Raw genomic sequence first — 22786 nt, 5'->3', positions numbered from 1 at the left:
AAATAATTTTTAAAGAACTTAAATCACAGTCAAATCATAATTTCCCCTCAAAAATTTCAAAATTCCCCTCTAAAAGTCCACTTTTTAAAAAATAAGTTCAGTTTGGCAGTGTCTCCTTTAGATATTTATATTGTTTTGCAAAAAGATGCTTCAAGTGAAAGACACTATGCCTTCTGAAGTTTACTATGCAAAGGTTCTTGCTCCAAAATCTGCATTTTTAAGATTTTTAAGTCATGTATTTTTATTTCTAGTTGTCCTCCATATGCCTAAATTTTAAGAATCACTCTATGTTTAAAAAAGCTTACCTAATGTATACTCCATTAAAATAAGATAAAGGAAGCTTATATTTCTTGAATATGTTGAAAATTTCAAATGACAATTCACTGTAAGGCCAGTTGGCCCAGGTTTTTGTACGTCAAGAAGAAGAAAGCCTGTGTTTACTATTTCTCAGATATCACCCACTAAATTATTTTAGTGAAACATATCTCCAAATTTCCACCAACACAAAAACTACCATCAAATCTCTTTTTATATTTCAACTGAGTGATCCAGTTCTCCGACCCTAGAAGTGCAGGGACACAGAGGAAGCCTGCAGGCACAATGTGCCCATCATCACGCAGCAGAATTCAGCACCCCCTAAGGCTGGCTTCATCCCCCAGCCCAGAGCTGCACATGTACCAACCCGTGTTCTGAGCATGCGCCTCTGCAATGCTCTCAGGGGCTCAGGCACACGCAATCACCATACCCACAGATGAAGCCCGTGGTCACCAGAAGACCACTACGTTCAGGCCAGAAGTCAGAGCACAAGGCAGCAGCCCTTTCTGTTCAGAAAAGAGGGGAGTAGTGGTCCATTCACAATTTTCCGAATGCTTTAAATATGCATAGGTACAGAAGCAAGATGTTTATTGTGTACATCCACTAAATTAATTTCCGGTTTTCTTCTCTTTAAAAATTAAAAAAAAAAAGTCATTGTTTAAGCTCGTTCTAGGGGGAAAACTCCAATTACTCCCTACTCTCAGCTCTTACTAAACTTGCCTGATGTTTCATAAACTGCATACACCATACGGAGGGGACAAAACGGGGCAAAGCGTTCCATCAACTATTTAGATAAAGCAAGGAAGTCAAAACACTACTGATAAATCCCTCTTTGGACGTTCAACAAACCCATAAAGAGGAGGACTAATGCATAGTATTCTTGCTTATGAGGGGTAAAAACAAGCTCTTTCTTTTATGTAGAAAATAGTTATGCAGCTTGGCTCTTGATGTGTTACATCACCTCCTCTCTGCTGCTTATTACCTGGGCTATTTCACTGCCCTGTGTTTTCTCCACTGGAGGGCACAGTTAGCTAAAAGAAAATTTGGTGAAACCTAATTTGGTCTGTTCTACGGTTCCAGAAAAAGTATGGGTGGGAAATGAGGTTAAAGCTGCTCTCAGAAAGGGTGTTTCAGTAATATTTCTGAATTTTACCTATCTCGGTTCTCCTTGAAAACCATTATAAAAGATAATCATTAATTGGCTAACAGCTAAAACAAAAAAATAATATTCCAAACACCACTATCTATATAAAGTGTAAACAAAAGATGAGGCGGAAAGCAAAGAATGATTTTTTAAAATGGTGAAAATGACCCATTTCAGGTACAGAATAATCTAAAGAGTAAGTGCAAACAGCAATTCTCCTCTTCAACAAGCATATACACGACTACTACGGTCCCAACAAGGCATCACCATGAGAATGTGGTGTTGAATGACTCAGTTCTTTTGCAATGACATAAACCGTAAGCTCAGAAAAAATAGGTTTTATTTATTTTCTGTTTTTTGCATTATCATTTTAGAGATAAGCCAATAGGGGATGCTATTCAGCAGTTCATTTATAGCTGCCTTTTCTTTACAAGCCTAATCAATCATAAGGGTATAGTTTCAATATGCTTAGGAAAAAGATTAGTAAAAGAGACACAAACACTGCACTTCTCGATAAAGTCAATAAATGTACAGCTTTCAGAGGAGCTTATAAAACAACAGGCTTTTGTTGTTTTAAAAACTGCTTTTGAATAAAACTGTTTCTAGGCTCCAACTTATCAGTAAGCTTTCTAAGCTTTTATTGTGTTGAAAGTAAAGTGATGGAGGACAACTCTATGGATATTACCCAGGGAACCACTTTTATTAGGTCAAATGACAAAACATTAAAACTTAGTTTTTTATTACAGGTAGATCAAATTAATTTTTTAAGGTAGCAAATGGGGCAGAATAACTTGGGTGGGATTAAGCCTTCAGAAAGATCTTCTAAATATCATGAACATTTAAACAAATTATTCATGTTATTTTAAGCGCATCAAAGAAATCCAGAAGCTCCAGCTAGGAAATCTTCTACATAATTCAGTGGCAGGCAGACCAGTCCTCTGCAGTCCTAAGAGAAGAAGGAATTCCATCTGCCTGATAACACAATTGATCGCTCCCAATCCTTTTCCCCATTTATTTAAATCATGGCTAACCATAAGAAGAGTCTTCTAGGCAGAAGGATAAACTAGTACAGAGTCTGTGCTGTAGATGCACAGGGAACAGCAAGGAGGCCAGTATGGTTGGAGTGGAGAGAGGCAACTGTATTCAGGTCTGAGTTCAAATGTCACCTCATGAGAAAATCTTGCCTAACCACCCTATATAAAACTAGCAGGGATACAAACTTCCTCTCCATGCTCCCGTTATTCTCTATTGTCTACCTTGCTTTATTTTTCTTCTTAGTACATCTCATCGCAGGACTTACCAAATATTTGTTTATTGTCCATCCTTCCCTATTAAAATGCAAGTTCCATGAAAGCCAACACTTGGCCCATTTTGTTCACCGCTATCCCCCCCAGCACACCAAAGATGATCAAATATTTGTTGAACCAATTAAATGAAAGATTAATGATGGGAGTATGGAGACAGCTCGAGAATAGAGGATACAATATCCATGATATATGTTGTATGCCTGACATGAGGTGCCAATACCAAACAAGCGGCAGAAATGGTAGTAATAATACAGAAGAAAAAGAGGCATAAAGACCACAGAATTAAAACTGGTGATAACAGCTGTCCTAGTCTTCTTATACTTGCCTTTGATCCGTTTCCAGAGAGTCAGATTCTGTCACTAATCAGCAACAATACCTTACCTTAAATAATACCTGTTTCTTAAAAACAAGAATAGTCATCTTTCCAAAACCATGAGTGTTTCACCTCAGAAAGAGGAAGGCAGGAAAAGAACACACATACACTCCCCTTCATTCAAGGGACAAAATTTGAGTAAGTTACCGAATCTCTCCTATCAGAAGTGACACACCCACACAAAGAAGCACAGCTTCCCTTGAGCCCCAGCCATGGTGCATGGCCAACCTGAGTCTTGAGAGGCCCGCGAGGCTTAATTTCTTATTGTACTACAGACCTTTTAGACTTGGTCCTTGCATCACTGCTATTCAAGATGAACTCAATCTCTATCTTCTTTTTAAAATAGTATTTAGATTCACACATCAGGCTCTCCTGGTTCTTAAAACAAACTCAGCATCAGTAAGGCCATATCGCCATCGGAGATACAAAGCAGAATCCATGTCCCTAAGCTCCTGTATCTTTGTTCCAGCTTTTCAGTGACTCAGATGGCACACTTCCCCATTTGGAATTTAAATAACACTGAATCTCTAACCTTATACTCTACTATTGTCCCAACCAGGAATATATGAAATGGATTTCATAATTTTTATATTAATAATACATTAATATGGGGAAATGGCAAAGCTAAGAATATACCACCAGGGTAATGAACACTACTGACTTCTTACTGGCTTTGAAATGGAATGAGAGAAATAAGCTCTGAGGATAGTAACAGACCCACACATAACATACACCCACCCCAGCTTCACTTCTTCATACCCAGTCCTGATACTTTTCCAATTCAGTTGAACTACACTGGGTCAAAGTCTTCAGATTACTAGGTACTCCCTAAAAATAAAGTTACTTAGACTAACTTAAAGTAGACCATCTTATGACATTTACTTCAAATTAATTGAAAACCCAATATTCCTAAATCATTTGGTAACAGTTCTCAAAGAATCTTGGCAATAAGACAGTTTTCACATACTTATACTCTTTGGCTTTATAAACTGTAGACTTGACTAAAATAATTTAATGGCCTAATATGGCCAAGAACTCAATGACCAGCATAATCAGGAACGAGACTTTGTTTAATGAGACGTACAATCGTATCTCATACCAAAGTTGGCCTCCTTTCATCCATTTCAGTATTCAAATGAACTGCAATATATTGTTTATCCAAGTCTAATAGGACCTTAAATCAATTATAAAATTTTACTCAAAACAAGAAAATCTCCCTACTTTTCTACTGAATCTGTAGGTTAGGATGCTTTCAGCTGAAATAACAGAAATAGCTTTAAGAAAAATGGGGTTTATTATCTCAAAACAACAGGAAGTGTAAGGCACCACCAGAATGGGTGAATTCAGCAGCTCAATGATGGAATCAAAGACCCAGATGCTTTCCATCTTTCTGCTCTGCAGCCCTCAGTGTGCTGGTTCCTTCCTCAGTTTGTCCCCTCTGGTCCCAAAGACAGCTACAGGCAACACATCCTCACGGACCAATACCCTTCCTTCTGCCTCTTTTGAAAGGAGAGGAAAGCTTCTCACAAGTCCTCACTCCAGGAGATTTCTTACATCTCATTGGCCAGAACTGTGCTACATGCCCATTCCTAAACCAATCTCTAGCAAGGAAAGAGCAATCATCAAAGTAAGCGTAAACTACGATTGGGCCCCTGGGTCTGAGGAGAGGGCCCTCCTCCTCTGAAGTATATGGTTGTCCAATACCTATACAAATCCAGCATTCTGTCAACAAGCAACCAACCACATCTGCCACAACTCCCTCAAATGCTGCACTCACTCTGTACTGACCATATGGCAACCATCTCCTGTTTAGTAGATCAGAATTAAATTATGGAGAGGAAGAGATTAATTCATACCTTAATGCAAACATAATCCTAATGAAGTTTGTTCAATATTTAGTCAGTCATCTGTATTTATAAAAAGTATAAAAACACTTAAAACTAAGGCTAATCCACCAACCACCCTGAGAGGTAGCAAAACTCCCATCCACAGTGAAATATTATAACATATATCAACTTATGCTTCAAATCTATTTCTTTTATTATTTCCAGGAAATAATTCCTCCTACCTTTTCCTTGGTCTTTATTTGTTGCTTTGTTTAAAGAAAATGAAAGCAAGGGCAAATATGGTGATGAAAATTAGAGCTAAGCCGGTAGTGCCCTGTCCATATTCATCCTGACCACACCATTGGACAGCACATTCCCAATGTGTCTCTTCGCCCCAAGGGCTTTATCTGGTGGCTGAAGCCAGAAACACCCAAGTGCACAGTGGAATAAATACTATCGAATTAATGTTCCTCACCACCAACAGTCCTCAACCAGTGACTAATGGCCATTGGTATATAAAATACTTGAGCTTCCAGGCCCTGCGGGTGAAATAGCTCTGAAACTTGAGTTCTACACTAGCTACAGGTGATCACAGGGCTTGATAATAGCCCCTTTATTGGCTGTGTTCCCTTACCCTGTCTCCCTCCCTACTGGTATTTCTTGGGATCACCTTCCAAACAAACTGATTGCACTTGAGTCCCTGTCTCAGTGTCTGCTTCTGGGAGAACCCAAAGATAGAAATGCAAAAGGAGAGAAAAGTAAATGTTTCCATTTGAAGAAACATTAACACACTGACAAGACAAAAAAAAAAAAAGTAATTCACAATTTTCAAAGAAGTAATGTATTTTGAAGCAAGTATTATTAGAAGATCTGGGTGTTTATACATGGTCCTAATCTTTGCTATATTTTTAAAAATTAGAATCAAAGTACATCAGGAAACTATTTCCTCATATCAAAGATGATAATTTTACTCTGGAGATCTAAAAAGCACCATTATGTCATCAGTGTCATCATTCATAAGAATCTAGCTTAAATGAAGGTTGGAATAGAAAACCTTTAAAGAAAAAGTACTCTCTGAATATCTTTAATCCTGAGACAAAAACAGTAGGGTACTGAGTGAGAAATGACAGGAACTTCTAATTACCTCTTACAATAACGCTTCTAATACAATAATGGAACTTTAAACAGTTATGTCAAACTTGAGAGTCTTCCAATTACATCAGAGTTGAAATGACACTTCACTGCCAATAACTTAACTATATCCTTAATCCAGTATACCTAACCATAGCCATTGCATATGTTAGAAATAAAGTTGAAGTATTTTATTTAAAATTAACATAATTTGTGGCTAAATTAGTTTTAACTTTTAATTCAGAAACCCAGCTTACATCAACAAAGTTGTTTAAAAGAAAGTTTTAGGTACGTTCTAAAATTGACATATATTAGATAATCACATCAAAAGAAACTTAGGTGTTGATCATGACAAATGTGCAACAGATCCCAAAATAAATCTCTGAAGCAATTTGAACCTCACACAAAGGCTCCAATCAACTCATGGGGCAATTCTATTTCTAGGTTTCTAACTGAAGATGGAAGGGGGAAAAAGGCCCCATGTCCTGTTTGTGCATAATGCTTTGTACAGTGTTTCCAGACACAATTCAGAGACTCAATATCACTGAAGATATACAGAGTGGGTATTTTTAGACATATTTGATAGATGCAATAAACAGAGAGGCTGACTGAAAATTCCACAGACGACAAATGTCAAAGGAAGGTGGACTCTGAACTCAGGTCTTCTGATTGTGTTTCCCTGCTTTTCCGCCTAAAAAGGAAATAACAAACATTTACCAAACTAAGCCACCAAGTGCTACATGGGATACACTCAAACAGCTCAAAAATAATGTTCTCCTTGTCCTAAGATATTACATGTTGAGGCTCCAAAGTTTCTATAGATCGTAAGATACAGCATATAATTTTTGACAACTATAAATGACTGCTGAGCCAAAGGATTTTGGTAAGGAACTCAGAACATCAGGCTCGGGCCAGTTCTAATCTACAGGAAGACTGCCGGACATCCACCCAGAACCACACGGGAATCACCGCTTTCCTCCCAAACCCTGCTCCTTCTCTTTGGGTTTCTGCAGTCGGTGCCCAGTGTCAGCCTCTATCGCCTCCTTCACCCGCACAACCTGCCTGTGACGAGGGCCCAGGACTTCTACCTCTGTCTCTCGTCTGACTCTCCCGCTCAGTTCCTGCCCCACGACCTTAATCCAAGTCACCATCACCCAGCGCCTGGCTTACCACCGCCACCAGTCTCCTGCTGGTCCCCCCATCTCCTGGGTGGCTCCCTCCACATCCATTCTCCAAAATGCCAGAGTAAGCGGTCCAAATACAAACTTGAACATGACATCTACTGCTTAAAATCTTTCAATGACTTCCCACTGCCCTGAGGCTAAATAAAACCCTCACGGAGCCTCAAGGTCCTTTAGGACTGGCCCGCTGCCCATTTCTCTAAGTCTTATCTCTTGCCTCTCTCCTCCCAAGGACTGTCTGCCCAAAGTTCTTGAATGCTCTCACTTTCCTCAAGGGCTTCACGCAAGTCTTCTCTCTGCTGGAAAAATTCTCCTGTCCTCCAACCCCCTCACCCGCCCATTTCTCATTCATCAACATAGTTTGCAGAGTTCACGGGAGTTCCAATCCCAGGGTCTCCTCCACTTCCTAGCCATGTGCCTTCATTCAGACAAACTGCTTGATCTCTCTATTATCTTAGCTTTCTTTCAGTCAAATGGGGATAGGACCTACCTTATTGGAGTGCGTGAGGAGTAAATGAACTCACTGAGGCATTTAGAAGAGTATCTGGTAAATGGTAAGCTTTTTAATAAACATTTTGTCTTATTACTATTATTAACATCATCATCATCTTCCTACTACCTCTTTTTTTCCACACCTTGGATTAAATGTGACTTCTTCCAGAAACCTTTAAAAAAACCCTGAAGAGGTGTTCCCATAGCTGGCTCCTGCTAAACTTTTCAGAGCCGCTTATGTAATGATCTGTGTCCTCTACTAGAACAAAGAAGGTAGCGACCAAAGCTTTCTTGCTCACCACTAACTTCCAGACCCAGTGCGGTACACCAAGCAGATTGCCTTAAAATCACCCTTATCAGGAGCTTCGGCAGGAAATTTGGCAGGAGCCCAGACTCAGAAAACCTAGACACAAGATTCAATTTCTTGTGTCATTTACTAGCTGTGTAACCCCTATACCGCTCCCTGCAGCTCCCTCTGGTCCTGGAATATTACGTGGAAGTAATAACTACAGGGTGGTTATGGCAATCATTTGAGAATACTTGCAAGAGCAATTTGTAAATTAAGATGTCATCATTACGGTAAAATTTCATTAATTCAGCCTCCTCTAATTCAGAATGTGTGAACATCATTGTCCAACCCCTGTTGTGTTTTTTTCACATTATCTATAAAGAGATCATCCCCTCCTTTCTCATGACAGGCAATGATAGGTATTGGAACACACAGATAAGCAGCTGCTCCCTGTTCTACAGCAATATGATGACTGAATGTGCAAGATTAGGGGAGCTTGCTTACTTTATTAGGTCTGTTTATGTGACAAGACGGGAGTTTCAGCAATCATTAAAGCAAGCTTGGCAATATTTCTACTGGAAGTGAGCTTGGTGGTGAGCAGTTACTGCCGGCATTACAGTAAAACCAATCTGGAGAATGAGTTTTCTACATACGAGGAAGGTTAAGGGAACTCTAAAACTGGAATTTAAACTTCTAAAGGATACTGCACCCTTTGCTGGCCGAGAAGCAATCCTAAAATCTATACGGTATTTCCTTGGCAATTTAGTGTCATCAACCTCATCTGTAGTTAGAGCTATAGGCACAGCCAAGACTATAGATAAGAGATAACGGATCGACCCACTTGGCTTGTAGCACTATACACAGTGAAAAAGTCCCCCGGTCTTAACATCCATGTAGGAGTGCACCAAGAGTAGGAAATAATGGTACCCTCGGGGCTACAGAGATGTGTGTCATTTCTTCGAGAGTTCAGGCTCCTGTACAGAGAAGGCTTTTCGCCCCATACCAGCTGCGGAAATGTGATGCAGTTCAGTTCTGCCAGCACCCTAACTGTTATCACTCATCACCTCTGCCTGTCCTCCTCGCCAGTTTTCCTCTCTTAATTCATCCCTGACAAATCTCTTCTATTCCGCTGTCAGAGTCTGCTGCTCATCACTCCTACCACTGCTTTTAATCAACCGAGCACCGATGCAACCCCCATTTCCTGCTCTGTGCCACCGACCCTCTTGCCTAAATAATCTCTAACCGGATGAATAAACTTGAGCAAGTCATTACCTCTTCCAGCTTATTTCCCTAATAGTTCAACTGAAGAGGTCACCAACAGCCCTTCCAGTTTTGTTATTCTATCATTAGTCTCTTCTGCCTCCTAATGATTTTTCAATTTTCTCAAGTTTCTCACAAAATGGCTGACTCAGCTGTTGTAGATTATCAACCAACTGCAGTATTCATTTCTTTCCATGAACAAACAACACATATACTCAGTGCTCTGTGGTTAACTTTCTAGCAGTTATTAAGTATATACATTGACCATTCAATGCCTTTACCACCAAAGAGATTTCCCAGAAAATTCAGTTCAATGTCCCCAAAAAGTCTGAAGGCTCTAGAAGGCGTGGGTTCATTTTTTCAGGCCTTTAAAATAACAAAACTACATTTTGGTCAACACATCCTATTATTCAGTTTTTTTCACTCATTCATCTCAGCCTTACCAATTAGCAAGGTTTTACTGAAACTTTCATTGGAAGAGTCTTTCTTACTAAAAGAAAGCCTACTTGTAACAATTTTATAAAGACTTGGGGAAGGATAATAAATATATTACAAAAAATCCATTAATATTGAAATGTTTATTAAATCTGGCAAAGTGGTTGATTTCCTACAGCAATTTCCTAACACATGTATGAAGGAAGATTAGCTTATTACCAATGCTACACAAGGACATCTCTTTGCTCTCACTGCATTTCACACTTTCAAAACTGTTATCCCAGCTCTGCTACAATAATTCCATAACCAGTCTTTGACTAATCAGCCTGGGTTTAATTTCAATCTACCTTTTTAGGTGTCACTTGAGATTTTAAAACAAAGAGGAAAAAAGGTGTACAAATTATTTTGTAAAACATAACCAAAAGAATACAAAAGCAAAGCAAAACACCCCATCCCCGTCAAAATATAATTCAAAGAAAATACATTCATTCACTACATATTATTTATTGTGCACTCTCGAGGGGCTTGTAGTTTAGAACAGTCATGCGTGCAAGCACAGACACACACACAAACAACCAAAAAGGTAAAGTGTGGAAAAGCCCACAAAAAAGCACAAAACAAGCACTATCAGAGTTCCAAAAGCACATGATGGCTTCCATGTGGGCAGCTGCACATAAACATCCAGAATCTGGACTCTGAAGAGCAGGTCGAATTTCATGAACAGGAGGAGCAAGGAAGAGTGAACAACAAGAAAGAGCACTCCAGGCAGAGAGAGATCAACATTCAACAACCACTGAAACTACTGAATGTCTCTGCACAAGCAAAAGGACACAGAAGCAGAGAGAAGCGGTAAGTACAGGCACTTCTGGGACACAAAGACATTCAGGGCAGTCTGGTTCCAGGGTCTATACTATGAGAACTTCTTCCTGAGGTTATAGTCTATATTTTGTTTTTAGACTAAATAATTTCATTTTTAGAGGTGGGGAGACCACTAATATTTCTTAGATTTACAACTAATAAGAGAATATAGAAAGAGAAGATTAATTCCCCACAAAAAATACATTATCCCTCAAAAACACTGGAATACCTGAATATTTTCATTCATTCAACAACTATGTATTAGCACCTATTCTGTGCAGGCTCTGTCCTAGGCACTTGAGATACATAAGTGAACAAGAGAGACAGATCTTTGTCTTCATGGTGCTTCCATTCTAACAGAGGTAGACAAACAAGAAATGTCATAAATGAGCAAAGTATACAGTATGGGAGATGGTGACAAGTGCTATGACAAAGAGCACAAGTAGAGCAGGGGAACGGGGATCAGAAGGGTCGAAGAGATCAGACTGTAAGTTTAAAGGTAGGAGGGAAGGTTTCAGTGAGAAGATGATATTTGAGCAAAGACTGGAAGGAAGGAAGAAGACTCAGCCACATGCATATCTGAGGAAGAGCATTCAGGAAGAGGGAATAACCAAAGGCCAAGGCAGCAATGCCAAGCATGTTCAAGGAAGAAGGGAATGTGGCTAGGAGGGAGGGCGAGACATGGGCAGAGAGGAGATCAGAGGTAAAAGAAGGCAGGAGTCAGGCGGTCAAAAGCCTTGTCAACCACAGAAGAATCTGGGGTTTTCATCTAAACAGGATGAGATGGGAGACTGGAATTGAGGTATATACACTATTGATACTATGTATAAAATAGACAACTAATGAGAACATACTATATAGCACAGGGAACTCTACTTAATGCACTATGGTGACCTAAATGGGAAGGAAATCCAAAAAAGTGGGATATATGTATACGTACAGCTGATGCATTTTGCTGTACAGTAGAAACTTACACAACACTGTAAAGCAACCGTACTCCAATAAAAATTAATTTTAAAAATAAATAAATAAATAAACAGGATGAGAAGACACTGGAGGGATCTGAGCAAAGGATCACATGATCTGACTAGAGCTTTTCAAGGATCACTGGCTGCTCTGTAAGAACTGATTATAGGGGAGCCAAGGTGGAATCAGAATGACAGGAGGCTGTTATAATAATCGAGGCAAGAGATTTTGGTGGCTTACACCAGAGTGGTAGAAGGAAGTGGATACTGGATATTTTGAAGTTAAAGTCAGTAAGATTTCCTAATAGACTGTATGTGGGTGAGAGAAGAAGAGCTGAAAATGACCCAAGGTTTTTACAATGTAGTTGAAAAGTTGCACAGAACCAGATTTTTCTAAGTCCATCGTATCTCAGGTTCACTAATGGGGACCATATTTCAAGGAACCACTTAGTAAATCTTTTCACAAAGGAAGCAATTCTCCTGGAGTACTGTGAATCACCTCCTAATCAATCTATTCACAGCTTCAGATTTCCAATAGTTTATCTGCTGAGTGAATTACATTATTTCTTGGTTTCAACAATCCCTTTTCATCAAATAAGAGCAATGTATACAAATAAAGATGTCTTAAATATATGTTACTTGGCATCCATAAAAACACACAAGATGTTACATGAGAACCTCATTTACATCTCACTTCACTGTCATAATAACCCTGAAAAGTAACAGCCCTATTTACTAGATGAAGAACGTTATGGTCAGAGGTTAGCAACCTTTGTCCAAGGACAAACTTCTTGGCAAGTAGCAAAGCTCAGACCTGCTGTACTGACCCTAAAGCCAATCTTCCTGTTAGCGCTACTGTTCCCCAATGTCATACTCCTGAGAGGCAGTAATTGTTCAAAATCTTTAGTTTTCTAGTCTTTCCTCCCTTCCCCCAATGACTAGATCATTTAAGTAGAAATAACTTCACTTAACAGTGGTAAGGATAACTTTTCAGAAACTGGATAGTCTCCCTGGAATTGCCAGTTAGAGACCAGGCAAACACGTTTTTTCACCAGACAAAATGAATAAGAAAACAAAGCATTCGGATGTGTGGCAGGCTTCTCAACTATCACACCACAGTTCTATGGAGTGACCTCGAGAAAGCAATAACCCAGTTTCAGGGTTCATTCAACGTTATCATCCAGTCCCTGGTCAAGAGTAGAACTTCCCATACCACAGTGATTAGATTTTCCCCCAGGGAGAAATAATCTTTGAAAGATGATAACCAGAAAGTGCACAAAAATGGCCTCCCTTACTATAAAGTATGAATTTGCATTTTTTAAAGGCAATTCTAACTGAGATTATCTGAATAATCTGCTCTTCTCTATCTCTCTGACAATGCAACAGCTTCAGAAAGATCATAGAAGCAAAAACTTCTGTTTAAAGTTGCAACTCAGGGCTTCCCTGGTGGTGCAGTGGTTAAGAATCCGCCTGCAGGCGACACAGGTTCGAGCCCTGGTCCGGGAAGATCCCACGTGCCACGGAGCAACTAAGCCTGTGCACCACAACTACTGAGCCTGTGCTCTAGAGCCTGTGAGCCACAGCTACTGAACCCGAGTGCCACAACTACTGAAGCCTGAGCACCCAGAGCCTGAGCTCCACCAGAGAAGCCACCAAAATGAGAAGCCAGCGCACCACAATGAAGAGTAGAACCCTCTCTCCACAACTAGAGAAAGCCCACTCGCAGCAACGAAAACCCAACGCAGCCAAAAATAAATAAATTTGCCTAAAAAAATAAAGCTGCAACTCAGCATTACCCTTCTGCTTAAAATCCCCACAACTGTCTTCCACGTTCTTAAACAGCCCTGCTCACTGCCCCTGAGCCCCTCTCCACTCCCATCTTACATCATGCCTACCCTTCCTTGGCTCCAAGTGCTCAGGCCTTGTTTTAAGGGGACCCTGCTCTTTCCCACCTCAGGAGCCTAGCACCTGCTGGTCCCTCTGCTCTGTCTGCTACTCTTCACTTCCCTTCAGATCTCAGCTCAGTCATCACTCTGACCTTCTTTCACAAGCTCCCATAGAACCAAGTGTGTCTGCTTTCCACCACTTAACAGGGCAGTTTGTTTCTGATTCCTGTTTGCCATCCCACTGGTCTGTTACAAGGTCCATGGCCAGCCTCAGGAGGATGTGGACGGTGGGTGGACAAATGAACAGTGTTGGATCACACTCTCCACCAAGATGGTGAAGGCTTCACCCTCCCTGCCTCCTAGCCTTAATTGTAATCTATCCCAGAAGGCAGAGATATATAAATTGCTATATTTTAATATTTTTATGTTCAGGAAAGATGAGCAGGAGAGAAATGGAATAAAGGATCTGTGCTACAGACTGAATTCATATGCTAGAAACAAAAATGTATATGTTGAAATCCTAACCCCCTCAATATAATGGTATTAGGAGGTGGGGTCTTTGGGAGGTGATTGGGTCATGAGGGTGGAGCCCTAACAAATGGCATCAGTGCCCTTATAAGACACCCCAGAGAGCTCCCTGGTCCCTTGTCATGTGAAGACAGAACAAGAAAACAGCTGTCTATAAACTAGGATGCAGTTCCTCATCAGAGACCGAATCTGCCAGCACCTTGATCTGACTTCCCAGCCTCCAGAACTGTGAGAAATGTTTGTTGTTTAAGCCACCTAGCCTATAGTATTTTTGTTATAGCAGCCCAAACGAACTACGACACACTATTAAATAAAATTTCTTTTAACTTATCCTTATCTACAAATGGCTTTAAAGGCAATGGAATTGATCTATTCAAATCCACTTACCAATGTATTCTCACTAACCAAATCTTTCAATAATTTTTTTCTGAAACTGAAAGAAATCATCCTCAACCAACAAAAACAAACAGAAAATTAGTTTTGAAGCTCAATACTCTCACTTGAGTGAGAGTAGCAAAGGTAATCTCAGTTTGCTGAAGATGCAGTCAGCCAGCTATTAACCTTTTCTTACTAAGCCTTATCTTGTCAATTAGCTAAAGTGATTAGTATATAATGCTACAAAGGCTAATAATATTACTAATAAGTTATTAAGCATTTATGTACTAGGCACTGCATCACCTGTTTTACACAGAATACGTATTCTCATTTACCCTTCACAACAATCCTATGAAAACAGGCGCCAGTGTTACCCCCATTCTGTAGATGAGGAAAGTGAGGCTCACAGATGTCTACTACCTTACTCAATGTTACACTCTAGTTTAAAGTAGAGGAGCCAGAATCCAAGTCTAGATTTGAGTCTCAGGTTTGACCCTTAAATAGGAAAATTATTATTGCACAGAAAGGAAGAGGAAGAACAGAAAAAAAAAAAGGAAGCAGGAGACAATGGAGGCTGGTGTGAGGTTGGAGGAAACAGCTCAGAGTACAGAGGCTGAATTTCTAATTCCAGGAAACCATCCTCTTTGGTTTTTCCTCCAAATAAGACCAGGGCATGCTTTTAGGGCTGATCCTCCAGTTGCATCTGTTTCCTCTTACACAGCTCTAGCCCTAGTGCTTTAAGGTTGCTGCTGCTATCTCCAATCTGGAGACTGTTCCATTTAGGCCTATGGACTCCCTTTTCAGAGATGAAGTGGAGAATTAATAAATATCTTCAAGAACTTTTATGACTAAGTTCATCTGTTTCTCTGCCCTCCACCACCTGGCTGCTTTAAAAAAACAAAACAAACAACCAAACAAAAAAAAACAACTTTTTAAAAAAAAACACTGTGATCAACATCAAAAACAAACTCACCAGCAAGAACAGGTCTAGCAGAATGTCAACAAGGAGCATATTACACTAACCAAGCTGGACCTCCGGAGATTCACTAAATCCATTTGAGAACGCCAGACTGATAAACAGAAAACAGCATTCAAGGTCTGGTCCAGCCGTATTGATGACAGTCAAACCCTTTGCTTTGTTAAGCACCTTGAGCGCCTTTCCAATGTGTTCCCATGCAACAAGATTCATGGTTACAAATCTGAAGAAAATCCCGAGCTACTTGATTCTAAAATGTGCTACTTATCCTGCAATGGTTCCAGAATTACCAAGCATGTCCAGATTTGAAAGTGTGCCTTAAATCAAAAAGCAATAAAGTTCCTAAGGTATAAAGGAATCCACCCCAAGTATCCACGTAGTCTGTAAGCCAATCCCCACCACACACAGCATGTAGATGTTGCATAAAGGACAACTTGGCTTTGCATCCTGATCCTGTAACTCACCAGCTATGAAACCACAGACGAAGTCATTTACCTAAGCCCCTGTTTCCTTCTCTGTACACTGGGGATTTTGGAGCACAACTCAAAGAGAAATTAATGATAATCTATGTGAAGTGCCTAGAACACTTCAAGCATTCAATAAGTGATAGTAATATTTCTTCTGGACTTGCCAAGTTAAATAACATTTCATACATACATATGTACATACATAATCATGTGGTACCTCAAAACTTAAAGAAAGGGACCCACTGTCAGTGGGCCCTGGTCACTCAAGTAGCCTTCAATCAACAGTTTGAGGTAACTAGACCAATCCTGCATAGCTGTCCAATGTAAAAACAGAAATTACACACCACACCTGATTTTGAGAATCTGATTCTTGGAGCTTGGCTAAGCAGAGCCAGCTTTGATGAGTGGCTTTTCCACGGAAGAACCCCACCACCCCATACCCCCCTTTTTTTTTTTTGCAGTACACGGGCCTCCCACTGTTGTGGCCTCTCCCGTGCGGAGCACAGGCTCCGGACGTGCAGGCTCAGCGGCCATGGCTCACGGGCCCAGCCGCTCCACGGCATATGGGATCTTCCCAGACCGGGGCACGAACCCGTGTCCCCTGCATCAGCAGGCGGCCTCTCAACCACTGCGCCACCAGGGAAGCCCTCCCATACCCTTTTTAAGTCCTCATTGTCTACTGAATTAGGAAAACCTTGCAATACTACAGAGCCAAATGAGTTCCATCAGCTTTGGAAAATCTCAGGGATCTGATAGTGCAGATGTGCGGAGGGCAAAATGCAGAGAAGACCCTTTGCAAACTCTCACTCACTCCACAGAATGGAATATTTTTTTTTGTTGTTGTTAAACTTCATAGTTTATTTGGATTTCATTAGTTTTCCTTTTTTTTAATTAATTTTTATTGGAGTATAGTTTGCTTTATAATGTGTTAGTTTCTGTTGTATAGAAAAGTGAATCAGCTATACATATACATATATTCCCTCTTTTTTAGATTTCCTTCCCCACAGAATGGAATATTAATCAGCAATTTAAAAAAAAAAAAAAAAGGGCTTCCCTGGTGGCGCAGTGGTTGAGAGTCCGCCTGCCGATGCAGGGTACACGGGTTCGTGCCCCGGTCCAGGAAGATCCCACATGCCGCAGAGCAGCTGAGCCCGTGAGCCATGGCCATTGGGCCTGTGCGTCCGGAGCCGCTGAAACATGCCACAAGGAACCTTGAAAACACTGTGCTAAATCAAAGAAGCCAGCCACCAAAAACTTCACATTATCTCATTCCATTTACATGAAATATCCAGAATAGGGAAATGTATATTGACAGAAAGGGGGTGGGAATGAGGGAGTGACAGCTAATAGGTACAGGGTTTCTTTTAAGGAAGATGAAAATGTTCTATAATTAGGTTATAATGATGGTTGCCCAACCCTGTGAATATAATAAAAACCTTGACTTGTACACTTTAAAATGGGTAAACTGTACGGTCTATGAGTTATATCTCAATAAAGCTATTTTAAAAATCTAACTCATTAACTGATTAGTGGATCCTTCATTCTTTGCTGCCTGGAGCTATATCCTCTCCTTTAAAAACTAAGAGCTCAGAGTTGCACCTATCACCTCTACTTTATTTTTATTTTTTATTTTTTTAAAGATTATTTATTTATCTGGCTGCATTGGGTCTTCGTTGCTGTGCACGGGCTTTCTCTAGTTGCAGCGAGCGGGGGCTACTCTTCGTTGTGGTGCATGGGCTTCTCATTGCGGTGGCTTCTCTTTGTTGCAGAGCACGGGCTCTAAGCATGCCAGCTTCAGTAGTTGCAGCACGTGGGCTCAGTAGTTGTGGCTCACGGGCTCTAGAGCACAGGCTCAGCAGTTGTGGCGTACGGGCTTAGTTGTTTCGTGGCATGTGGGATCTTCCCAGACCAGGGCTTGAACCCGTGTCCCCTGCATTGGCAGGCGGATTCTTAACCACTACGCCACCAAGGAAGTCCCCACTTTATTTCTATATCAGTCATTTCAGAAAAACTCCAATGATGGAAACTTGCTCAAATAAATGCAAAATGTGTCTATGCTCAAACCAAATTCTACAGATTACATTCTCTGTTGCTCCACAGCAAGGACTATTCTCTTCTTAGCACAAACTGACCACCTCTGTTAGCAATCTTCTTTTCGTTACTTGCTACAGTGACCTTCAAACAACTTGAAGCTCCACTTTCACAGGATCTCTTTGTTCTTGGAAGAGATACAGAAAGTATCACATGACAATGGCAGGCAAGAGAGCCTCACCTCCTAAATTGGCTAAACCCACCTGCTAGGGACCTAGTGAAATCAGCGTAATTCACTTGAGTGGGACTGTTACTGGAGAGAACTAGGGAAGGAATGACCCAGCTCTTGATTAGAAGATGAAGGAGATAAATTAGAGGATGGGCCATGTAATGGATGGTCTTAAAAACCTACTAGACTAAGAAATCTGTGGTATGGAATATTTTTACAGATTGCAAAGCACAACTGTGTTTCGGGGATTTTCCAAGGTTTTTTTTTTTTTTTTTTTAAACGTCTAGAAGAGCTTATATCTGATCAATATGCCAGTTACTGTGGGAAAAGACAAAAAATGAGGACCCACAGTCCCTGCCTCTCAGATTCTAAAATCTGAGGGGGAGAAATTAAACATACTCACATACAGAGACTTAAGAATAACAAGTATAAAAATATTCTACCAACTCAACACATATTATTATGTAATACTTAAAATAATTGGTTATGGAAAGGAAGATGTTAAATAAACACCAGTATTAAAAACTAGGCAATGCCTCCCTAATGACACCAAGGTGCCCTAAAACCGAGTTCCCTTATTGAGTTTATGATTAATCTCTTTACCCAAAACTTTATTCCTTCTCTGGTCCCCTCTGACCTCAATCCTGTGCTAACTGAACACTAATCAACCAGAGTCAGATGACTGAAACTGCCACTGTCCATATAACATCATTAATGTACTAAAACTGCTGTTGTCAATGACATCATTAACGTATAAACTCAGGTTGTTTCTCCACTACAAGATGAGCTCACAGGCCCCTGAGCCACGGACCACCTGGCCTGGGAATCATAAACCAGAGACACCCTCACTCCCAAAACTATGATTAGGAAATGTCACAGAAATGTCCCTATGATGATTAACCCCAGCCTCTCTGTTCTTTCCCGTGGAAAAAAAAAAAGAAAAACAACAGAACCTTAAACTCAAAGACCAAGTTGAAGTGGATCTGAGGCTTGTCTCCCACTCCCCTGCTTGGTGCCCTGCAAATAAACCCTTACTTTGTTGCAAACACTTACTGTCAGAGTTTGGCTTTCAGCACCACAGGCACAAGAGCCCTTGCCTGGTTACATTAATAATTGGTTGAACAAATTACCTATTTTTAATCACAATTTAACCCTAATTATTCAAGTGTCATCTCTGCTGGTTTGTTTTTCAAATTATTTCAGTTTTTCTTTGTTTTTCAAAGATTCCCTGAATTTGGAGAGATAAAGGAAGACGTATTTTCTTTTAAGATCCAGGCCCCCACATGTAAGTAATGTTAAAAATAACAACTTCATTATTTCTTCTACTTAAGTACTTAAAAAAGACAGTTTTCCCAACAAGTGAACTGGACAACATTTCACTTTATGATACTATGATCCTCTCTGTTATATCCCAGTGTTCTAGTTCAAATTTCATTTCCAAATCTTTTAAACATTGCTCTTAATTTATTAAACATCCTTCCTCTGGGGCCAAATCTTTTCAATATAAATAATACTTATGAAATGACAATGTCATATCACTTGGCTTTTTACTATGGATTCATATACAGATGACTTGGTCCCTTTGAGTTATTAGCCACTATGGTCAATTTTAGATCGTTAAAAAAAAAAGTTATTACCATGTCTTTGCTTACAAATTACAAAACTTATTCATCTTGATATATGATTTCCTAAAGCACTAGAGTCTTGTTCAAAAGTCAACAAGCGGACTTCCCTGGTGACTCAGTGGCTAAGAATCCGCCTGCCAATGCAGAGGACATGGGTTCAAGCCCTGGTCCAGTAAGATCCCACATGCGTCGGAGCAGCTAAGCCCACGTGCCACAACTACTGAAGCCCGCACACCTGGAGCCCGTGCTCCGCAACAAGAGAAGCCCCAGCAATGAGAAGACTGCGCACCGCAACGAAGAGTAGCCCCGCTCACCACAACCAGAGAAAGCCCGCGCAAAGCAACGAAGACCCAACACAGCCTAAATAAATAAAACCTTCATTAAAAAAAAAAAGTCAAAAAGCAAGTTTTCCAAACCTGACAACCAAGAATTTGGGCTTATCAACCGTGAAATTACAATCTTGATTATAATCAAGCTGAGCACTTCACTTGCTTTTTCAACGATCAAGACAATTAAGTGACTTTTTAAAATATGTATTATGTTAATAGCTGCTTCACATATTCATTCCTACTTGAGATGTTTTCTCCTTTTGTTGCTGTCCCAAAATGTTAATTTATTATGTTTTTCCTACTAAGTTGTTGAAATGTTTTTGAGTGAATAAAGTTAAGAACATGGAGTGACATTATTTGTGTACCTTATTCGAGCCTAGTCTGAAAGCAACCCCTAACCACTCCAAAATTCAATAAAATGCTTCGTGAAGTGAACATTCAATTATAAAACAGCAGAATGAATAATCACATCGGAGAACGGCATATCACTCGGTTTAAAAAAAAAGCTAAAAGAAACAAAAAATAAGGAAAGAAAATCAACAAAAAAGGCGGAAAAAGAAAAACAACAAGCGCAAAACTTTCCTCAGATGTTTCCCAACTTCTCCAATCTGACCTTTCTCCTCCATCCTCAAAATCCCCCGACTAGATGGAACAAGACCTGTTCGTTTAGCTCACTCTTTCTGGGAATACTTTTTCCTGCAAATGTCCTTCTGCAGAAAGTATTTCCGATTTCTACATGAAGAGCACCGTTTTGCAGAAGCAATAATTCTTGCTACTCATTAGGACTCCAGAACAGTTTACCAATTTTTTTTTGTAAATTACCTGAACTAGGCCGAATCCAAGGTTCCAAAGAGCAGAAAGTCTTCTGAAATTCTATGTCCTCTTCCTCCACCCTCGCCTCCCAAAAGGCAACAGAATGCTTTTCATCCTGAGCACAGGGCCAGTATTCAAGCCAAAGACTTTGTTTTAAAAACAGTCATAAGGGGCGAGCCAAGGTGCGTGGAGTGCGACTAAGGAAGCAAGCAGCAAGGCGACTAACTCCGTGAACCCGGAACGGCTTAAAGGACACAAGCCCCAGGGAGTTCAGGCCAGATTTCTCCCGCGCCCACCAACTGGCCCTTTAGATTCGCTGACTTAAGCCAGCAATGTATTTAGTATTTAAAAACTCTGGAAGTCTAAGCAAGCCAGAAAATGTCTTAGGGGACAGGCGGGTATGCGGGACGCAGGAATCTCAGAATGGAGGAGAGGGGAGCTGGAGACGGGAAGGCCAAGCGCTGGGCCCCGAAGTGGTCAGAGCGTACCAGGCCCGGCCGGGAGCCGCGCGAGCCGCAGCAGGAGCGAGGGGGCCGGCGGCCCTCGATTCGACTCACCTGCCCATTCACCGAGCCCGGGTCCGACCCCCGGCTCGTGACCCAAACCCCAGACCCGAAGGGCCGTGAAGAGCGAGCACGAGATGCGCAGAGCCAGGTAGGCCACGGTGCCCGCGCCCACCCAGTATAGGAAGCCGGCGGCAGGCAGAGCGCTCTCCATGGCTTTCAACCAGGCCTCACTACCTTCGTGAATGGAAAAAACAAACGAATGAATGCAGAACGAGGCGCTGGCCGTGAAGATGAGGACTACCGTAATAGGCGCAGCTCCTACACAGCTTTGGGCCTAAACCCCGCCCATGGCACCACATCCGTGCCGCCATTGGTGATCTATCTTTCTCTCTGCATGTAGTGCGTCGGTCATTGGCTGACCCTAGTTTCACTGCCCGCCCACGACCCCCCCTTGTTCTCACCGAGCAGCGTTTCCGTTCTAAGGAGGCGGATCGCTCACCTGCCAATCAAACTTCAGTCCCGCCCAACGTGTCCCCACGCCCCCAGGATTCAGCCAGAGGGTTGCAAGTCTCACCGCCGCCAAATCGCTCAGGTCTCTCGTTGGCTGGAGAAGGCCTCGCGATTACCGAAGGTTGTGCTCCGATTGGCCAACCAGACCCAGTCTGGTTTGAGCTTGGGTTTGAGGAGGGAATGGGGTCAGAGACACCGGTAGTGAATGAGAAGATTGTAGTAAGAAGTGGAGCCATGGTTGTATTTTCACATCTTTGTTAAATGTGCTGTCGTTGTTCCCGTAAGCTTTTCCGAATAAAGGTTTGCATCTCCTGTTTCTGTGCCGTCCCCACGACACACCTTCGCTCCGGTTACACAGCCTTATGGAGGGCCTTCTAAATGCCAGGCGTCCCTCCCGCGCGGAGCATTAAATAACATAGTTCCCAATGTCTTGGAGTTCAAGGCAAATAACTTCATGGCGTCAAATGACTATAATACACAATGGCATAAGAGCCATAAAATGAATGAAAGATACATTATGGGAATACAGCTTGATGAACAGTTAGATGGGGGAAGGGCTCCATGTTTTAACTGGACTTAAAGGACTATAGAGATTTTTCTTTTACTTTCCTTTGGTATTTCTTTTTTTTTTTTTTTTGGTGGGGGGGCGCAGGGGAGTGGTGAGACGGTACAAAAGTGCACAGTCCAAGTACAGATATGAAAACCACCTCAGCAAAGTTCCAGAGAAGTAGGACCACAAGGTAAATTTAAGAAATTGTGTAATGCCATATAGTGCTTCACACGTATTCCCTCATCCTCCCATCAAGAATTTTAGTTTCTTTTTCTGGCAGGGATTTGGGAATCATATAAGATACCTAATATTTTTTCTTAGCCAGTAGGGGCTGCTGATTCAAGACCTGAGAGTTTCTTAAAAGGCAGAGACTTAAGGGCAATAA

General features: G+C 41.1%; 1 protein-coding gene across 1 annotated transcript in view; it reads right to left on the bottom strand.

Annotated features, from left to right (window-relative positions):
* HSD17B12 (hydroxysteroid 17-beta dehydrogenase 12) overlaps positions 1–21669 on the bottom strand; it is a 163248-nt gene extending 141579 nt beyond the window's left edge. The window contains exon 1 of the mRNA XM_032640295.1: positions 21393–21669. Within this exon, the coding sequence (XP_032496186.1) occupies positions 21393–21552 (160 nt within the window). The 5' untranslated portion in view covers positions 21553–21669. The remainder of the gene's footprint in view (positions 1–21392) is intronic.
* Positions 21670–22786: the final 1117 nt, after the last annotated feature.

This window comes from Phocoena sinus, chromosome 8, assembly GCF_008692025.1.
Source record: "Phocoena sinus isolate mPhoSin1 chromosome 8, mPhoSin1.pri, whole genome shotgun sequence".
In the NCBI taxonomy this organism is placed as follows: Eukaryota; Metazoa; Chordata; class Mammalia; order Artiodactyla; family Phocoenidae; genus Phocoena; species Phocoena sinus.
Note: the sequence above shows the minus strand (reverse complement) of the source record. Positions and strands in the feature narration are given on the sequence as shown.